Genomic DNA, 18,017 nt, shown 5'->3' with positions numbered 1-18,017 from the left:
GTCAGGTGGTTCTGAAGATCTTATAAAGTACAATGTGGCTAATCCTCCACTGTTGCTTGTCTCCAGTGGCCAGTACAGTCGTACCTTGGAAGTCAAATGGAATTCGTTCCGGAAGTCCATTCAACTTCCAAAAACGTTCAGAAACTAAAGTGTGGCTTCTGATTGGCTGCAGCAGCTTCCTGCAGCCAACTGGAAGCCGCAGAAGCCTCGTAGGGTGTCCAGCTTCCAAAAAAAGTTCGCAAACCGGAACAATCACTTCCAGGTTTGCAGCGTTTGGGAGCCAAAACAACTGAGTCCAAGGTGTTCGGGATCCAAGGTATGACTGTATTCAAAAACAAAATGCCAAACATTGTTGAGAAAACTGCTTCTGGAAATATATAGGAATCTGCAAGGCTGTAGATGCTACCACATATTTAATAGAATGGTAGGACTGGTGTTAAAAATATTGCCCTCCAAGTGTTGCTGAGCTACAACTCCCATCATCCCTGACTGTTGGCTATAGATGTTTCTCAACCCTGTCATAGAAGAGGGTTTGACAAATCTTAAAAATGTTATACCACCAGTTTGGAGAAGTTATATCTAATAAGCAGAAAACAAAATACTACTTACCGTATTTTTCGTCCCATAGGATGCTCCGTCCCATAGGAAGCACCTACTTTTTTGGGGGGGAAATAAAGGAAAAAATTTTTTCCTTTATTTCCCCCCCCAAACCAGGTCGGGGAACAGTGGGATCGCTGCATTGCGCCTCCCCGCTGTCCCCCAAGCTTGTGGGGCTGGCTGATGTCTGCCCGGCGCGAGGGGCGCTCTGCTTCAGGGCGCCCCGCCCGCCGGGCGGCAGGCTGCGGACACCTGCACGAAGCACCGGCGTCCTCCGGAGGGCGCCCCGTGCTCCGCGCTGCAGGCTGCCGCCCACAAGCCTTGCGCGCCCAGGGGGGGAGATCCCCCGGTTGCGCAAAGCTTGGTGACACCTGTGCGAAGCACGGGGCATCCTTCGGAGGGCGCCCCATGCTCCGCACTGCAGGCTGCTGCCCGCAAGCCTTGCGCGCCCGGGGGGAGTTTCCCCGGGCACGTAAGGCTTGCGGATAGCTTCCTGGAGCCTGGAGAGCGAGAGGTGTCGGCGCACACCGATGCCTCTCGCTCTCCAGGCTTCAGCGAAAGCCTGCATTCGCCCCATAGGACGCACACACATTTCCCCTTCATTTTTGGAGTGGAAAAAGTGCGTCCTATAGGGCGAAAAATACAGTACATTTCACATCCTGTTTTAACTGGGCAAAAGCTTCATTTCAAACTCCAGGTTCTTTAAGGATCCCAAATTTCCTGCAGCTATTTGAATTGGGTTTCTTTCTCTCGCATCATGGTAACTACATTTCTGCTTTAAAATATAGAAAATAGCAATATGCTGTTGTGTAGATAAGGTACAGAAAAGAACCGAACAGCCCCTGAAAATGCATTGCTAAAAATGTGTACATCGAAAACCTTGTATTACTTCCTGTGTTTTCATTTGGGTCAACCATTACCTCCAATGGAATCTTTCCTCCCAATATGGAGAATATATTTTTGTCAGGATTAAACTCCCTTTCCATGCCTGTTTTGATCCCAGTAATGGGGTCCCACTCCCCTGGCTGCAAGTTATGTTAAAAAAACAAAACAAAACTGTGCATGTTAAATGCAAATACACAATTAATGTCAAATCTAGTTTGATCCACAAGCTTAGGTCCCAGAAGCGGTGTGCTATGCAAGGACCAATTTTGAATTTATTTATTTTTATAAGGATGGTAGGCTCTATTAGTTTACCCCAGGAGCATTTGTGCTTCCACATACATGGGGGTCAAGACATTCAAAATAGTTTCTGCTTGGAAAGTATTGCAAGCACCATAGAAATCTTATTAGTGGTTGCACCCAACCAAACTGTGTACAGGCAATATTTAATAAAAAATTATACTTCTGCTTCAAAGCCATTTTGGCAAGTAAGTGGTATATAAATGAATTCATCATAATTATAAGGCAGTAGCTACATGCACTCCTCAGGATGATTGTGTAGGACCTACCAGCATGATGTCTACTTTATTTAGACAGCATGCCTGCCTTACATATCTTTTTTTAGAGCTAGGAAAATAACTGAACATGGTTTGGAATAAGTGGCTATTTTTCAGCATTCATCTGAACCAGATGAAGTTACCCAATTCATGAAAATGCATAATTCATACTAAATTTTCGATGTCATAAACTGAGACTGAAGTCATTACCATGAGTTTTGAACTTGAATTTTCAGTACTAGGTGGAGAATTAAATCTTTCATTTTGGGAAATCGGACCAATGGAGCAATCAAAACATTTTGATTTAGTATATATTATGAGTGTAATTGATTGAAAGTGTGTAGCTGCTTCCAAACAGGCAAGATTGGCTTATTCCCCACCGTACAAGAAGGAAGCTTATTCTCTATGCCTGAGTGAACGTGAATTTTCTTTTGAATCTTCTCAAAACACAATAATCCACTTACAGTTCTGGTATGCGCTGTCGTGTCTTTGAGATCCCCGACTGAAAACTTCATTGCATTATAAGCTTTCGTACAGTGCTGAGACTTGTCCAAAACAAAATACAAGCTACAAAACAAACAAACCTATACAGCTTCCCACCCCCACCGACATTAATGAAATATTATGGCTTTAGCTTCACCCAGCAGATTGCAGAGTTAAAATGGTGTGGCTGCTATAAGCTGGAGAAGTGTTCTACACTTCTCTTTATAAAAAGAAAATGTGTGAACACCTGGAATAGCATGCTAGTTAGTGGAGCTGTGTTAAGAAAAAGTGCAAAAGAACACCTGCCAAAATCATTTTCTACAAGAAATAAATACTGCATGCTTCTGAGGGTTTCTTGAATGATTTGAAATAAAACCCTCATTCTGATGTTTCTTTCCAGCACGTTTAATGCTTAAGCTGAATACCAGTCAAATTTTCAGCAGAATAAATAAGCCCTATTCAGTTTACTGTGTTGCAAAAAAGATATTGTGATGACCAAAAACGGGGCCATTGTTCACCTCATTCGCCCCAGTCTTAACTTGAGATGCCTTTTTTTTTTTTTAACAAAAGCAACATAAGTATGACATTACTTTGAGTAGTTTTGATGCTTGGCAATATGACCCCTGCAGTGAATCTTAGAGCAACTACAGGTTTGTTTGAGCTGAAAGAATATTTCTTCCCTGTGTCTTCTTTCTAAAATAAGATAAACTGGGGCTCAAGACTTTCTAAATTTGCCTTTTTCCCTTACTAGAAGCAAGGCGGCCCCCCCCCATCACATTGGCTAATAGGGACTGTAGAGTACTGCTTTGCCTACAGTAGGCCTCAAGTCAAGTCCCTGGCATTTCCAGTTAAAAAGAGTAGGTAACAGTTGGTGTAAAAGACCTCTTTCCAAGACCTGAAGAGCTACTGCCAACCAGAGTAGGAAATACTGCACTAGATAGACAGTTTGTTTGACCTAGTATAATATGGGCTTTTTCTGTGTTCCAATGGCCATGGGAATGTTTATTGCTATTTGGTGCAGTAGAAACAGCGTTCAGCACATGCCCCAAGCACACTTTCCCTCCCTTCCCCACTTGTGTTATGTATGTTATGTACCCTAGACATCAAAATAATTTCCCAGCCTGAACCTAGGCTCTAAATAAGCCCTGTTTCTTCCACTGCAGAGTCGCCATGGCAACAGCATCTTCCCAGGTTCTAATTCCAGAAATTAATCTCAATGACACTTTTGACACCTTTGCGCTAGATTTTACCAGAGAGAAGAAACTACTGGAATGCCTTGATTATCTTACAGGTAAGATACTAGAATGTATAGTGTATGTCTGTGCATGTGTATGCATAGATAGATAGATAGATAGATAGATAGATAGATAGATAGATAGATATCTGTCTATTTGATTAACCCACCCAATGCCCAAGCAAAAAATCCATTTACATCTCTAATCAATAAAGTTGTGGCTATTTCTAACCCAGATGATTGTTTTTTCATTGTATCTTACATTTAGCCACTGCCTGGGGCGGGGGTGGGGGTGGCACTGCAACTGGGCCCACAACATATCTAGCCATTTATTTTGCTGTGAGTCCCCCCCTTTCCCCCCAGAAAAAAAGCACTGCGCATAGCTGACAACTTTTTGAACATAATGCGAGACTATAGAGAAGAAGTGAATGTGAGAAATGGGATGAATGATTGGAATGAAGGGGGAAAGTTATGTGACAAATGTTAACAGTTGCTTTTGATTTTTCACAGCTCCAAATCCCCCAACCATTAGAGAAGAGCTTTGTACAGCTTCTTATGACACAATCACAGTCCACTGGACGTCAGATGATGAATTCAGTGTGGTCTCCTATGAGTTGCAGTATACCATTTTCACTGGGCAAGCTAATGTAATTAGTAAGTACGAATCACATATCTCGTGTTTGATTTTGATTTCCAACAAATTGCAAGCCAGTCAAATAGAAAACAGAAAGACGCTATAGCCTTTCCTCAATTTATGTCAATGCTTCATCTTTTGCCAGTAATGTATACAGCAATGTATACAGGACAGTGGCAATAAGCCCATCAGTGTGTTAACATCAACTATAGATACAGCAATAGAAATTAATCTAATGGGTGAAATCCAAAGCTTTCTTTCCATTTTTGGGGTAGCTTTTGATCTAGCAGCGTCATCTGCTAACATAAGGAAATGGGAGGTGATTTACTTTTCAGTGTTCTAGATGATCCCTCAACCCTCTGAAATAGTTTTAGGGCAGGGATGTCCAAAGACTGTTTCAGGGGCAGGTCCAAAGTCCATAATCTGGCCCCTGTGGTGGTTTTATTTCCTGGGGTAAAATCATAAAAAAGCTGAACAACTTCAATCCTAAAAAAAGTTTAACAACTTTGGTCGGCCCTCACGGCCCTTCACTTCATCAAATCTGGCTCTCTTCAGAAAAAAGTTTGGACACCACTGGTTTTAGGGGGACACTGGTGGTTGCAGGAAGAATGAGGAACTGAAGAAAGTTGCTTCTCCTTCTCTTACATTAATGTGATACCTCTGTGGATAAAAACCTATTCTGAAGGCGAACAACAGCATTAGATTTTACCCAGAGAGGTGATTTTGTTTGTTTGTTTGTTTTAATCAATCTCATTTCCATAATGGACCTGTTTATTTTATCACAGATCAAGTTCAACTTGCTATCCCTTACTCATCAACATCATGCATCCGTCAAATATCATTATGTCAGTGATAAAGCTATACAGTTTCTATTAGTTTATGTTATTTAAATTATTGCTTTTTCTGAAGTGTTTAGTGATGACAGAGCATTACTTAATGCTGAAGGTGAAAAGGTTTGGGTTATTGAGTTTGTGTATATATTTTACAAGTCATGTATTTTTTCCTCTGAATTAGTTTCCTTCTCCAAATATTAAATGAAAAAAGTTTTTTTGTTCTTGTTAGTAGTAAGATGTGCTGCTTTTTATTTAATTGTGACTGGTGTATTTCGCTATTTATTTGTGTTTATGTGGCATGCTTTTATTTTTGTATGCAACCTTGGACATAAAGTTTTAAAAGCAGCAGCTGGTCCATTTTATAAATAAAGCTGATTCTTTTTGGAAATATAGGATTGTGCAGTCACTGCTATTTATGCAAGTTTGGACTGAACGTGAGGAGTGGAGTAGACTTCTGCATGCATTCTGGTCTAGGTTCTAACATTCATGACCATTTGCTATTTTGAACTATTGTATCACCAAATTTGAAGTAAACTCTCTTTTTAGGCATTGGCTGAACCAGTCAACAGGTGTTTTAGTTTCATGGTTCAAAACTTAAGACACCTCAGTAAATATAGTGATGTGATTTGAATTATGAATTCTAAAATATTGAAAGCATATGTCTAAAAGGTTTAATGAATTTTCCAGATAGCACTTAATTTACATCAATGATGTCTAAATGTTTAATGGAGTTGTGCAGGAAAATATATATATGGAAATCTTCCTTAGGCACTTGAAGTCTGCTGATAGCCTGACTGCAAATAATCTTAAGAGTTCTGCAAAAGAATTAGAGCAAAATAGATGAAGTGAAGAAGACACGGAAAGGGCTAGATGTTTCTTTGGTTAATCACTGACAAGAAGAGAGCTAAGTGATAAGAAGCTGTGCTTCATTCTGTCTGACCCATTTCTATGCATGGTATTACGCTGACAGAAGGCAAACTGGAGGATGGCGGGAAAGACATTAGGTCAGCTGAAAAGCACTAGGGTAGGACTTTAGAACAAAGCTTCTGCATTGTGAGAAAGCTAGTGAAGGATGCCAGTCTCATCTTTATGAAATGTAGCTTAATAATGACTCAGTATCTTGTCTTAAAGGGGTGGAGAGGCCAAGTATTTATTGTATGTCATGGTTTGAGTAACCCAGCAGTTATAATAAAATGTGGGGCTATTAATTGCTGCTTATTGCCTGTGTGGCATATACTAATCAGAGTGTCAAACGAGGAGCTGGGAGATTCAAAAATTCCCATGTGCAAGGTTCTTAAATGGCGGTGTGGTGATTGGTGAGTTTTCCAGTATCTCTCACACCCTTGTGCTTCTGAACAGCAATCAGACTTATGTCTCTCTGGAATGTATTTACTTTCCTGACTGGCTTCTTTTTCTTGCTGTTTTCAAACTTTTGCTCTAGCCTGGGAAAACAAACTGACCTATGGAGAGGAAAAACCTTTTCCCGTGTGGATGCTTGTTACACCAATATTAGCACTGTAACTGAAACAAGTTAGAATTTCCTTCTTACATTTTTGCAACATTGTGGTCTTGTAGTATGTAAACCAGGTGTTTATTATTGTTTCTCTTTTTTGAAAGTGACTAAAATTTGCTAGGAACATGGGTGGCACTGTGGGTTATACCACAGAACCTAGGACTTGCCGATCAGAAGGTCGGCAGTTTGAATCCCCGCGATGCGATGAGCTCCCGTTGCTCAGTCCAACCTAGCAGTTCGAAAGCACGTCAAAGTGCAAGTAGATAAATAGGTACCACTCCAGCAGGAAGGTAAACGGCACTTCCGTGTGCTGCTCTGGTTCGCCAAAAGCGGCTTAGTCATGCTGGCCACATGACCCAGAAGCTGTACACCGGCTCCCTCAGCCAATAAAGTGAGATGAGCGCCCAACCCCAGAGTCGGCCGCAACTGGACCTAATGGTCAGGGGTCCCTTTACCTTTACTAAAATTTGCTAGTAGTCACAGATAATCTGCAGCCAGGGAGTGCATGGCTCATGATCTTTGAAGAGAAGCAGATAGCATAGCAGACCATGTGCAACTGCCATGCATTCATTCCCTAGTGACACCATAAATGTATCATTCTTGATATATGGCCGCACATTCAACTTAGCTTGCTCACTGCTTCGGAATTTGCTCCACAGAACTGAATAGTATTTAGATGTGAGGTGTATTTAGTTGTGTGTCATTATTTTTGAAAGGGATCACTTCAGAGGCTTAATTTCTTTGGGGTGGGGGTGTAATGCAGATATGGATTCAGATAAACAAGGGGTGAAATTTGCTGTCAAAATGGGATTATATCTAGACAGGCTTTTACCGTGCCTCTTGCCATAATTTAAGAAAGGAAGAGTTTCACTGTTTGTTGAAAGCATAGATTCTACTGCAATGGGAATATTCCTTTGATTATGAACTCATCATATGATAAGGTGCCATGGGTTCTGAATTTCTGGGACATAGCAGCTCATCAACATTTGTGTCCAGATTTTCACATTTTGAAATATGGCAAACCTTATCATATAAAGATTTATCTTTGGTACTGTGAATTGTATCCAGTTCTAACCCTGCTCAGAATAGATCTATTGACATTAATGGTCATGGCTATCCTAGGTTCATTAATTTAACAGTGTACTTTGAGTAGGACTTAGTTGGGTACAACCCTTTTGTTCTATGGAATTAACAACAGATTGAAGGCACATTTACTCACAATTATTTCCCAACACTAAAAATGCCATAGGGTATGAAAAAGTGTGGGCTTAAGCACATGCGGCCAGCACATACATCTATTTTAACCAGCGGCTCTGTGTCTATGCAGAAGTCTAGTCACGCAAACCATTGTTGATGTACAAATTTATTTTGTAGATAGAATTGTATGGCTGTAATTTCCCACTCCCACAATGAAGGCTCCCCTTTGTTAGCTACAGCATGCGAAAGAACTTAATACATTCATGGCACTCCATTTCCTATAGCTGATAATGGAAAGTATTTGGAGCAGTTATTGGGTCAGTTATATGGGGGTTTTTTTCCCCTCCTCCTAAATGAACATTCCATACAATGATGCATGTGGAAAAAATTGTGCCAGACCAGAAAATCTGCATGGGTTTTGCAAAAAATATATATAAAAAATAGATTCCTTGAAGAGCTTTCCTGAAAATCTCATATTGATTTTCCATTGACATTTAGTTTATAGTATTTCCCCTGTGAGAAACATTCACAAATCATTGATTGGTTGGTGTGTGTTCAAAAACTCATGAACTCCTTGCCCAAACTGATATTAAAATAAATAAATGGAAAAGACATTTCAATTAAGTTCCTTTTGAAATAGCTTTGAAAACAATTACTTGTCTTCTGAATGCTTTGAAATCAAAGTTACGTAAGTAATACTTCATTTAGCATGTAGCTGTGCATGATGTACTAAAAGTTCCTCTCTGTGCTAAAAGTTGTCAGCTGCGCACTTACAAAAAGCAGAGCAGAAGAGAGGACTGCACTGAGCATATACTATCATCACGTTTTTGGAAACTGTGCCTATGAGGGTTTTTATTTACCGTATTTTTTGCTCTATAAGACTCACTTTTCCCCTCCTAAAAAGTAAGGGGAAATGTGTGTGTGTCTTATGGAGTGAATGCAGGTTGCGCAGCTATCCCAGAAGCCAGAACTGCAAGAGGGATTGCTGCTTTCACTGCACAGTGATTCCTCTTGCTGTTCTGGCTTCTGAGATTCAGAATATTTTTTTTCTTGTTTTCCTCCTCCAAAAACTAGGTGCATCTTGTGGTCTGGTGCGTCTTATAGAGCGAAAAATACGGTATAAAGAAAACAATCTTCTGCCATGTATCCACTACACTGGTAAATTAAGAAACAGCCAGCTTTTGGAAATCCTGAAATAAGACTTTGTTGAAGATGTCTGCAGTTTGATTTCCAATCCCCGCTTGGGTAGACAATTATCCTAAATCCTTCTTATGTTCATTTATTTTCTTTCAATTAAAAAGAAATGGTGGCTAGATGCAGAAATGGTTATGCGGGCAAGGGAGACACTGGTGTCTGATTGCAGAAATTCTTTTGCAAGTTAGCTAGGGATTTAAAAATCATAATGGAATGGGTATTTGGATGTGCAGTCAAGGTAGTGCATTCAAATTTACTTCCCATTCATAGGTAGTGGTTTAGAAAAACCCAAAAACCAGGAACCTACCTGTACATTAAGGTCAGCCTCTGGCTCCCTGCATTTTATCATCAAAGACCTTATTTTTAATAAATGCATTAAAATACCCCCTTGACAATTTTCAGAAAGTATCTGCGTTCAGCAGATTTATTTTTTCCTAACCTAGTGTGAGACCTGAGGGGGAGTCTGTCTCCTTCTCTTGATACACTTTTTCCACTTCTATAAATGAGATTTGTATTTTAAGTGCCAGAAATGATCAGGAGATTATATAGTCTTCCTGTGACTTTTGCACTGTGGGTGTCGTTCATTGTCTTGCTGAAACATTCCATTGTCCAGCAATAGGGGGATTTGCAGTGAGAATATTTTTTCCCCATCTGCTTTTTGAACTTCAATAGCAACAAATCCTGGAGAAGATGTTTTATGAATGATTTACCTCCAGTTTGTAAAATGAAAAAAGAAAGAAATCCTTCATCTCTTCCTGCCTCCAGTATCTCACAAATCCTGCATGATAGCCTTGTTACAGTCAACGCACTATTCCAGTCTCTAATTTGCATTCCATTCATTTTCTAAAATGTGGCTTTAAAAATGCATTATTGTACCACATGTGGGAACTTGCTCTCCTTGTTTTAAAGCCCTGCTTTTTGAAATCAGAAATCTGAATTGACGGGCAACAGTAGTACTTCACAGCTGTTACTTCTGCTCGTATGCCTATGGCTCATAAAACTGGAAGGAGTCTAAACTTTTGTCTAGTTCAATGTCACTGCAGTAGCACAAGCCTGAACTGTATCTTACAGATGCTCATCTGGGGAAAGAGAATGGAAATACAATTCTAGCCCTGTTCAACCTATGCCGCTGGGTAAGGGAATTTATGAGCTGCTAATTTTCAGTTAGAAGTTTAAATTTAACTGAACAGAATTGAGGACACATCCCTGCCCTCCAAGACAGTCTCAAAAATGTATTGGGCTAAGCCACAAAAAATGTATAGAAACTGGACCAGGACATCCTCAAATGTCATCCATACTGACTCAGGAGCTATAACTGTTTCCATAGAACCCTTCTGCACTGAGCTACTTTTTTGTGTGTAAGGTGATTTTTTTTTAAAAAAAAAATCTTCATTTTCTAATGTATATAAAACAGAGAGAACAATTATAAGAACAAGATGGGAATTAAAGGATGAAAAGCTAAACTATAACATAAGAACCTAGACTGTACATGAGTTAAAATAACAGAGTCCAAGTAAAGACTATATCAACTTTATCCGATCAAAAGGTTGTTTGGGCAAGAGGACAAGATTGGAAAATAGGAGACAATTAACCATGGCCCTCTCAGTTATGAAAGCTACACTACACTCCCATTTAAAATGCCAGTTTAAATATGTGTGGATCATTTACAGTTGGCAACTCTGAACAGGTATTTGTGGTCTGAAATCCTTTAAGAAATAAAGGGTGAATCTGTCCTCGGTGAGTGGACAATTCAGTTGGCCGCGTTCTTGCTATTTAGAGAAGCAAAGAGCTTATTTGCTTCGGGATTCTTCAGTGACATTTTTCAGGCTCACCTCATTGTTCAGGTGCATTCCAGAAATTCCTCCATGGATTGGACTAATGGTTTTGATTTGAAATTGCAGGTCTGTGTAATTCGGCCGACAGCTGGATGATTGTTCCTAATATCAAGCAAAACCACTACACGGTGCATGGCCTGCAGAGTGGCACCAAGTACATATTTGTTGTGAAGGCCATTAATCAGGCTGGCAGCCGAAACAGTGAGCCAGGAAAGCTGAAGACAAACAGTGAGTAATGTTGCATCCACCCCTCTGTGCACTTTGTTTCCCCCTCATCTCAGTTCCACTCAGCCTGACACTTCAGAAAGATACAGAAGACCTCATATTTTTAGCACTTTTCTCAATTGTGGGCCATTTGTTTCATTTGGCAGACATGGCTGCTAACGACCTTCAGCCCCTGCATCTGTTTATGGAAGCTAATTTAGGCTGCCCTCCTATAAAGCCCCAATTTACTCAGTAGAACTTACTTTTGAGTAGACATGCATGTCCTTGCCCATCACACTTCACTGTCTGTGTGGAGGAATGAAGAGGGCTTCAGATGTTAATCAAAGTCTTCAAGGAGCCTTATCCAGAAGAAGTCAGCCCTGGAGGCATGAAAAAGAATGGTTACTTCCTTGTGAATAACAGACAGTTTCAAACGCTCCACTTTAGTGTCCCAAGAAGCCAAGCAAAGATGGGGGGCGTGCAGATGCAACACAGCAATCATGATTAAGAACGCGTAGCCACCAGGGGCAAAGAAAACCCTGTTTCTTCTGCAGCACTGGCCCTAAGCATAGTCCTTGGTTTTACACTCAAAAAGGAGCAATAGCAGTCATTCATTTAAACACAAGGACATCACTCACAGATCGCCAGCAGCTAAATTTAATCTTGTGTGATAAACAGGCTTCAGGATGCAGCACTCATTCAGTCTTTTATCTTGTTCCAAATCAAGGCCAGCCATTTAAACTGGATCCCAAGTCTGCCCACAGGAAACTGAAAGTATCTCATGACAACTTGACAGTGGAGCGTGACGAAACCTCTTCTAAAAAGAGCCACACACCTGAGCGCTTTACCAGCCAAGGGAGCTACGGGGTAGCGGGCAATGTATTTATTGACAGTGGACGGCATTACTGGGAAGTGGTTATCAGCGGGAGCACATGGTAAGTACAACACATGTTTTCCTTCATGTTTGTGATGAATAGAAGCTCGTGATTGACTGCATTTTCTTAAGTGAAGAAACTACGGTAGGAAAAAAATAATAAACATTAAACCATTATTTAATCTCCCTTGCCTGCCCCCCAAAAAAATTGGTGGTTATCAGTAAACATAATATGTGATATTCAGCACCTAAAACACTATAGTTTCCCAAAGGTAGCTGCAGTACCATCTTTGACCGTAGACTCGCAGCTTATTCTGACAAGACCTGCAAAGAGACAAGGATGGATCAGGCTTCCACCTCAAACAGGTTCTGGACTGGAACAGAAGTGGAGATGGCTCTGTAGCTTATTTTCTGGAAGGTCCTGTGCCCATTCCAGAAGCACATGGAGTTAAATATTCCTGATTGCTCTGCACCCATCTCTTACACCTGAAAGCCCATGACACTCCAAGCATGTCGTTGCCAGTGCAGCTGCATAGGTCTCCCTATAGTTGCAACAAATGCTTTGCATCTCATTTCCTGCCCAGGAATCAAGGGATTTGTGGTCCAGTGGGAGATTCCTGGGTGCAAAGATATGTTGTTTGCCTCCTTTATAATCCTCCAGGCACCAGCCAACTTCTTTAAGACATCAGAGACCATCCCCCCACCCCCTTCCCTGAGATAAGCCTTCATTGCAATCCTTGGAGTAGGAGGGCTAGCACCCTGAAGAATTTGTGAGCCAAGCAGCATGCTGTCTGGCCATCGCTGGTTTCAAAGGAGGGTCACAAAACGTTACCAGGAAAACAAATATCCTATGCAATTGCATTGTTACAGCAAATAACATTTGTGGCAGTAAGATGTGCATGACCTGTCTTTCAGATTGTAAGGAAGAACATTAATTAAATATGTGTTGACATTTTGGTTAGCCTTCAGCTCATGAGAGTACGAAAGGCACAAACAGAAAGAGGCATGCATGTTACTGCAGAGCACAGTAGGTTAAAGCGCAGAAGACTGCATGAAATGGAAAGTGCATTTTCTCAAAGCTCATTTGTTTTGCAGGTATGCTATTGGCATTTCTTACAAGTCGGCGCCAAAACACGAATGGATCGGGAAGAATTCTGCCTCTTGGGTTCTTTGCCGCTGTAATAATACGTGGGTAGTGAGACATAACAGCAAAGAAATTCAGATAGAGCCTGCACCCCACCTTCGCCGTGTTGGAATTTTGTTGGACTATGACAATGGTTCCTTGGCCTTTTATGATGCTTTGAACTCCCTGCATCTTTACACGTTTGACATTACATTTGCACAGCCTGTGTGCCCAACGTTCACTGTCTGGAATAAGTGTTTGACAATAATAACGGGGCTTCCCATCCCAGACCACTTAGATTCCACTGAGCATATGCCATGATTGTTGCTCAACAGAGATGGATGATGAATGTCCAGTATCCCTCATATATACTTCCCACCAAATTTTGACTGGAAAAAAAATATTAACAGAAACGCATTTCATACAAAAGCGACCCTAAATGCTTCAAGCCAGGACTGAGAATAATGGGATGACCTCGTCAGTCTTTACTGTTTCTTTTGTATTAAAGACAAGATAAGGCTTTAATAATTTCTCAGAATGCTTTTGTATTTAGTCTCTTTCAGGAAAATTTATAAATTATTTATATATTAAAAAAGAAAGAAAGAAAAGGAACCCTAATTTGGATATTTGCATTTGGGCACCTCATAAGAATGACTTGTTTTTGCACATTAAGGGCTCTGTCACAAAGATTTTATTAGCTGTTCCCCGTATTTTGATTTTATAAAAGAGAGAACAAGTTGGAATTATTTGTGAGGAAGGATGCAATACGAATGGCTTCCGTTTTTGTTCCTGTGGTACTTTCGTAAGTGCCGCTTTTATGACATGAGACACCTCTTCACTTGGAGCACATTAACTTCTACATCGAGAAATGTCAGCATTCTAAATCAACCAGCAGTCATTGTTATGGATCGCAATTTCCTTTCCTACTGATGTTTCACCTTTGTCACTTTTTAAGGATATGTACATTTGATTCTTTTTTTGTCTCAGATAACCAGGACAATTGAGAGAGGTCTGGCTGCATTTTAAGTATAAAAAAGTACCACTTGAAGATCAAGTTCTGGTGGTACTGATGTGGATGCACATCATTTGAAAGGTACCAGGAGCACCCACATATGCTGTGCTGCAGATGGGCTATGTACACCTGATTAAAAACTTAAATGTGAGCATTTTGTTTTATTATGTTATATAGTGTATCAATAAAAATAGCAGAGGTATCTGTTTGTAAACAGTGCCAGGAAAGAGGCTGCACTTGGGTGTATCATTGTGTTCGATGCTTGAAGGGGCCTAGGGCTCTGTCTACTCCTGCTATACACTGAACAGCAATGTCACAGGAGTGACATTGCCAGGGCTTATTTGAATGTAGTGGAAATGAAATCACGTATTTTTTTCTGCCCCTGTGCTTTTTCTCCTCCTGCTTTTCCACCTGAACTAACACACACACACACACACATCTTCAGTGTGTAACTTTCCTTTCTGCAGTACCCCATCAATCTGTTCCACTATCATGGGTCTTCAGTGAAACAGGGGCATAAAAGCCTTGTCCATTTCAATAGCCATATAGATGTGCGTGTAAAACATGTACATGCACATCAGCACAGGTGAGCATGGTAAATAAAAAAGCCCAAGGCATGTATAAAAATCGACAAAGCTTTTCTTGCAGGGAAGATGAAAAATATGCTTTCTCTATAACACATCCATCCACAGGTGGGATGACATAAACCCAAGAAGACTGAGTGTGATTTTAAATGGAAGTTCCTGACTGGGCACCAACTGATTTAAACACCTCACATGAGAACATTTAAAAGTGAATTTCTGTTTCTTATACAGGCACCCCTAACATTACTCCAAAATGATTTATGTGGCACATGTGAGATCAATTCAAGGAGTGTTTCCTTTTTAAAAAAATAGTCTGGGTAACAGGGCAGAGAATAAAAGGTTTGAAGAAGACCTCGTTTAAAGCGATAGGCAAATAAAAATAAGACAAGACGTTCATCATTTCCCTAATCTAATGCTTTCCTGTAATGTGCTTGGTAAAATGCTGGAATGCTTGGAATTCTCTGCACAACTTTGCCCTGTATAAATATGACAACATTAGTCTGTGCGCTAATCTCTGTGTTTGGGGGGGTGGTTCAGAAAGTACACATTACTTCACTTCACTGCATTTACAGAAATTAAACTAATTAAGACTGCTATCCTGTGCCCACTTGGGAATGAGTCCCATTGAACTCAAGAGGACTTATTGTATAGGAACATGGGTATACACTGTAAAAATAGTTTGCATTGGTATTCTCCTGTTTCTTTTACAATGAAGCTATAATGAAGTTTTAACTTTTCTTACCTAGGATTTTTTTTAAAGAAACATAGCCCACTTTTTAATGGCAACTGTACATTGTACAGTGAGATTTATATTCCAGCACTACATTCAAACAATTACATTCCTTTAGCGAAACTTTGTATGAAATTAGTGTGTCTTGTAGCAATGTCTATTGCACAGATCAACTAGCTACAAATTTAGGCTCTTGTGTGTGTGTGTTTTAAGTTAAAATGTAGGTAATCGCATCATTAGAACTAGAAAGACTATGGGAAGAATTCATCAAACCAGCTGTTTTTATGCATTCAAAAATCCATGTAAACATCCAGGGCTTGCACAAACAGCTCCTTAAAAGACATTTCATCTTGAATTTCTGGTCTGAAGAGTTCAGTGTTTTACTAAGGGCTTTTTCCATGCAGCCAGATTTGAGGTGAAGGGGCCATGAATGCAGACATGGTTGGGGACGAGGCTGATCATGCGCTCTCAGGGTTGCAATCCTTAAAAAAAAATACCATTTACTGGGTCGTAAGCCACCAAACACGGTAGGATTTGCTTCTAAGCAACATGCGTATTGCTGTTGCACTGAACAGCATCTGTTTTAAATTGATTCCCAAGGTTCTACCGCACTTTGTGAACTCTATGCAAAAAAGCCAAAGGAAAGAGAATGCCAGATGTAAATAAAAGTGGGAACTTGAATAGGGTGTGTTAGGCCTGAGTTTAGTTGTTTGCTTCCTGTAAAAAGCCTGCCTCACTGAAAATAAGGCAGAGCTCCCACATTCCTATTTAACAATATATTGTAGAGAGTGGAACAATAGTTCCTTCCCCCAAAGAATGTCTCTTCTATTTTAGTAAACCCAACAGTTCCCCCCGCCCCCCATTATTGCAACTGGAAAACAGGATCTAACTTCCAGAACCAAATTATTAAATTTTGAAGGGAACAGAAAAGGCTAGAGATTATATTCCTCCATGCTGACTGAGCAACTGCTGCTAACGCCACCATTTCCTTGGCCTGTCATTAGGCTAGGAAAAACCAAGGCTGTCTACTGCTGTTGTATATGCTATTCCCTTGTCATCTTGGAGGTTGAATGTGCTGTTCTTTGGACGCTGTCCATCCCTAACTAATACCCCCTATGGACATTATCGTGTTGGTGAGCAAGATACAGCAAATAGTGTGCATCTTCTAAGCAGGTATGTTTAAGTTGACCAAGTTCCTTGCCTGTTTTTTCCACAAGGACAAACAGGGAGAGGGCAGGTGCGGCAGAGATGTGGCCACTCACCCCCCCCCCCCCCCGCTTTAATCCCCCAAGAAGGGATAATTTTATTATGCTGCGGGAATGCCTTTCAGCTCTCTGCTCCTGTCATGTGAATGACAGTGGTATTAATAAAAATGTATTTGTGAGAGAGCACTTTATGAGAGGGCAAAAAGGGGTGAAATGCTGTGAGAGACAGCTCACAATTAGATGGCAGGTGGAAGCTTGCATCTCCCCAATAGCTGGGTGTCCTGCCTTCCCTCCCTCCCTTTCCCCCCTGTCATAAGCAAGCCTGCACAGATGAATCCATCTGTTGCTTTCTTGCCTGAGCCTACCCTGCATTCCTAAAATCAATGCTTGGGGATGTGTTTGAAATCCTAAACTGCACAAAACCAGTGGGGTAGGAATGCCTGTTCCCCCCAGGGCTTGGGTTCCGTCTCGCTCAAGCCGGGATTCCAGCAGCCCTTGCTTCAAAGCAATTATTCTTGATTTACATTGGTGTAAGTCGGGAAGGGGCCCAGACTGTTCATCTTGACATTCCAAAAAAAACAAAAAAATCCACGTAAACATAAGCCCCACTCTGCAATATGAACACTAGCATTCTTCTCCAAATGGCATCTGCTTAGCAATTGTTAGTTTTGCTTTTTAAAAAATATCACTGGATCTGATGCATGGCTAAGCAAGCTTGCTGTGTGGCCTGTAAGCAGTTCCCCTACATGCCAAAGATTTGGGAATACTTGGTGGTTAGCTATGAGGGAATGACACGCATGGGTCTTTGAACCACTCTCCTCTTTACAGGTTTATGTTGTCTCATCTGAGAAGAGGTTAATTTTGCTCTCCAGTCACACATCCTGGTAGAACAGAGTGAGAAGGGGGTTCTCCGTTCAAGTTGTTTTCCCACCACCAAATTGCAGCTCTGTTCCTCTCCCCCATATATGAATATAGGTAAAGAAAAGGACAGAAGCTGGGGAATTGTCCAGGGAAAGGTGCATCTGGCCCTCCCTGTGCCAATGTTCTGAGAAACAGCCCTACTAGAAAAGCTAACCAACAAACTGAAACTAACACGGGGTCAAACAAAAGAGGACGCCCTCACCCTGGTATGGCTTCACATAAACAGCCCAACAAGACAACAACATGAGCACTCCAACAACATACATATTGATATGGCTAATCTGACCCAACACACACACCCCTCACACCCACAAACAAAACTCACTGCAATCAACTAAACGCAACCATAAAGGCATGCTCTGGACTCTTCAACCTCTGGCACAACAAACAAAGCAAAACAGATAA

The 18,017-nt window shown here is 40.9% G+C and overlaps 1 protein-coding gene and 1 long non-coding RNA gene across 7 annotated transcripts in view; one reads left to right on the top strand and one right to left on the bottom strand.

Moving 5' to 3' along the window:
* The window catches only part of MID1 (midline 1), a 268,171-nt gene extending 253,772 nt beyond the window's left edge, over positions 1-14,399 (top strand). For all 5 annotated transcript variants that reach the window (XM_083734368.1, XM_083734369.1, XM_083734367.1 and 2 more), the window contains 5 exons: positions 3,683-3,810; positions 4,264-4,407; positions 11,026-11,187; positions 11,891-12,098; positions 13,133-14,399. In XM_083734368.1, the coding sequence (XP_083590494.1) occupies positions 3,683-3,810; positions 4,264-4,407; positions 11,026-11,187; positions 11,891-12,098; positions 13,133-13,481 (991 nt within the window). In that variant the 3' untranslated portion in view covers positions 13,482-14,399. The remainder of the gene's footprint in view (positions 1-3,682; positions 3,811-4,263; positions 4,408-11,025; positions 11,188-11,890; positions 12,099-13,132) is intronic.
* Positions 368-11,882, bottom strand: LOC310842559. Of its 2 annotated transcripts, none has more exons than XR_014563210.1 (3): positions 11,427-11,882; positions 1,242-1,372; positions 368-604 (listed from the first exon to the last, which is right to left on the bottom strand). It is a non-coding gene; the product is annotated as an uncharacterized lncRNA (long non-coding RNA). The 2 variants fall into 2 exon arrangements; XR_014563211.1 differs by having other exon boundaries at positions 1,242-1,369.
* Positions 14,400-18,017: the final 3,618 nt, after the last annotated feature.

This window comes from Podarcis gaigeae, assembly GCF_964106915.1.
Source record: "Podarcis gaigeae genome assembly, chromosome: 4".
Lineage (NCBI taxonomy): Eukaryota > Metazoa > Chordata > Lepidosauria > Squamata > Lacertidae > Podarcis > Podarcis gaigeae.
The sequence above is the reverse complement of the archived record's forward strand: the minus strand, read 5'-3'. Positions and strand labels throughout refer to the sequence as shown.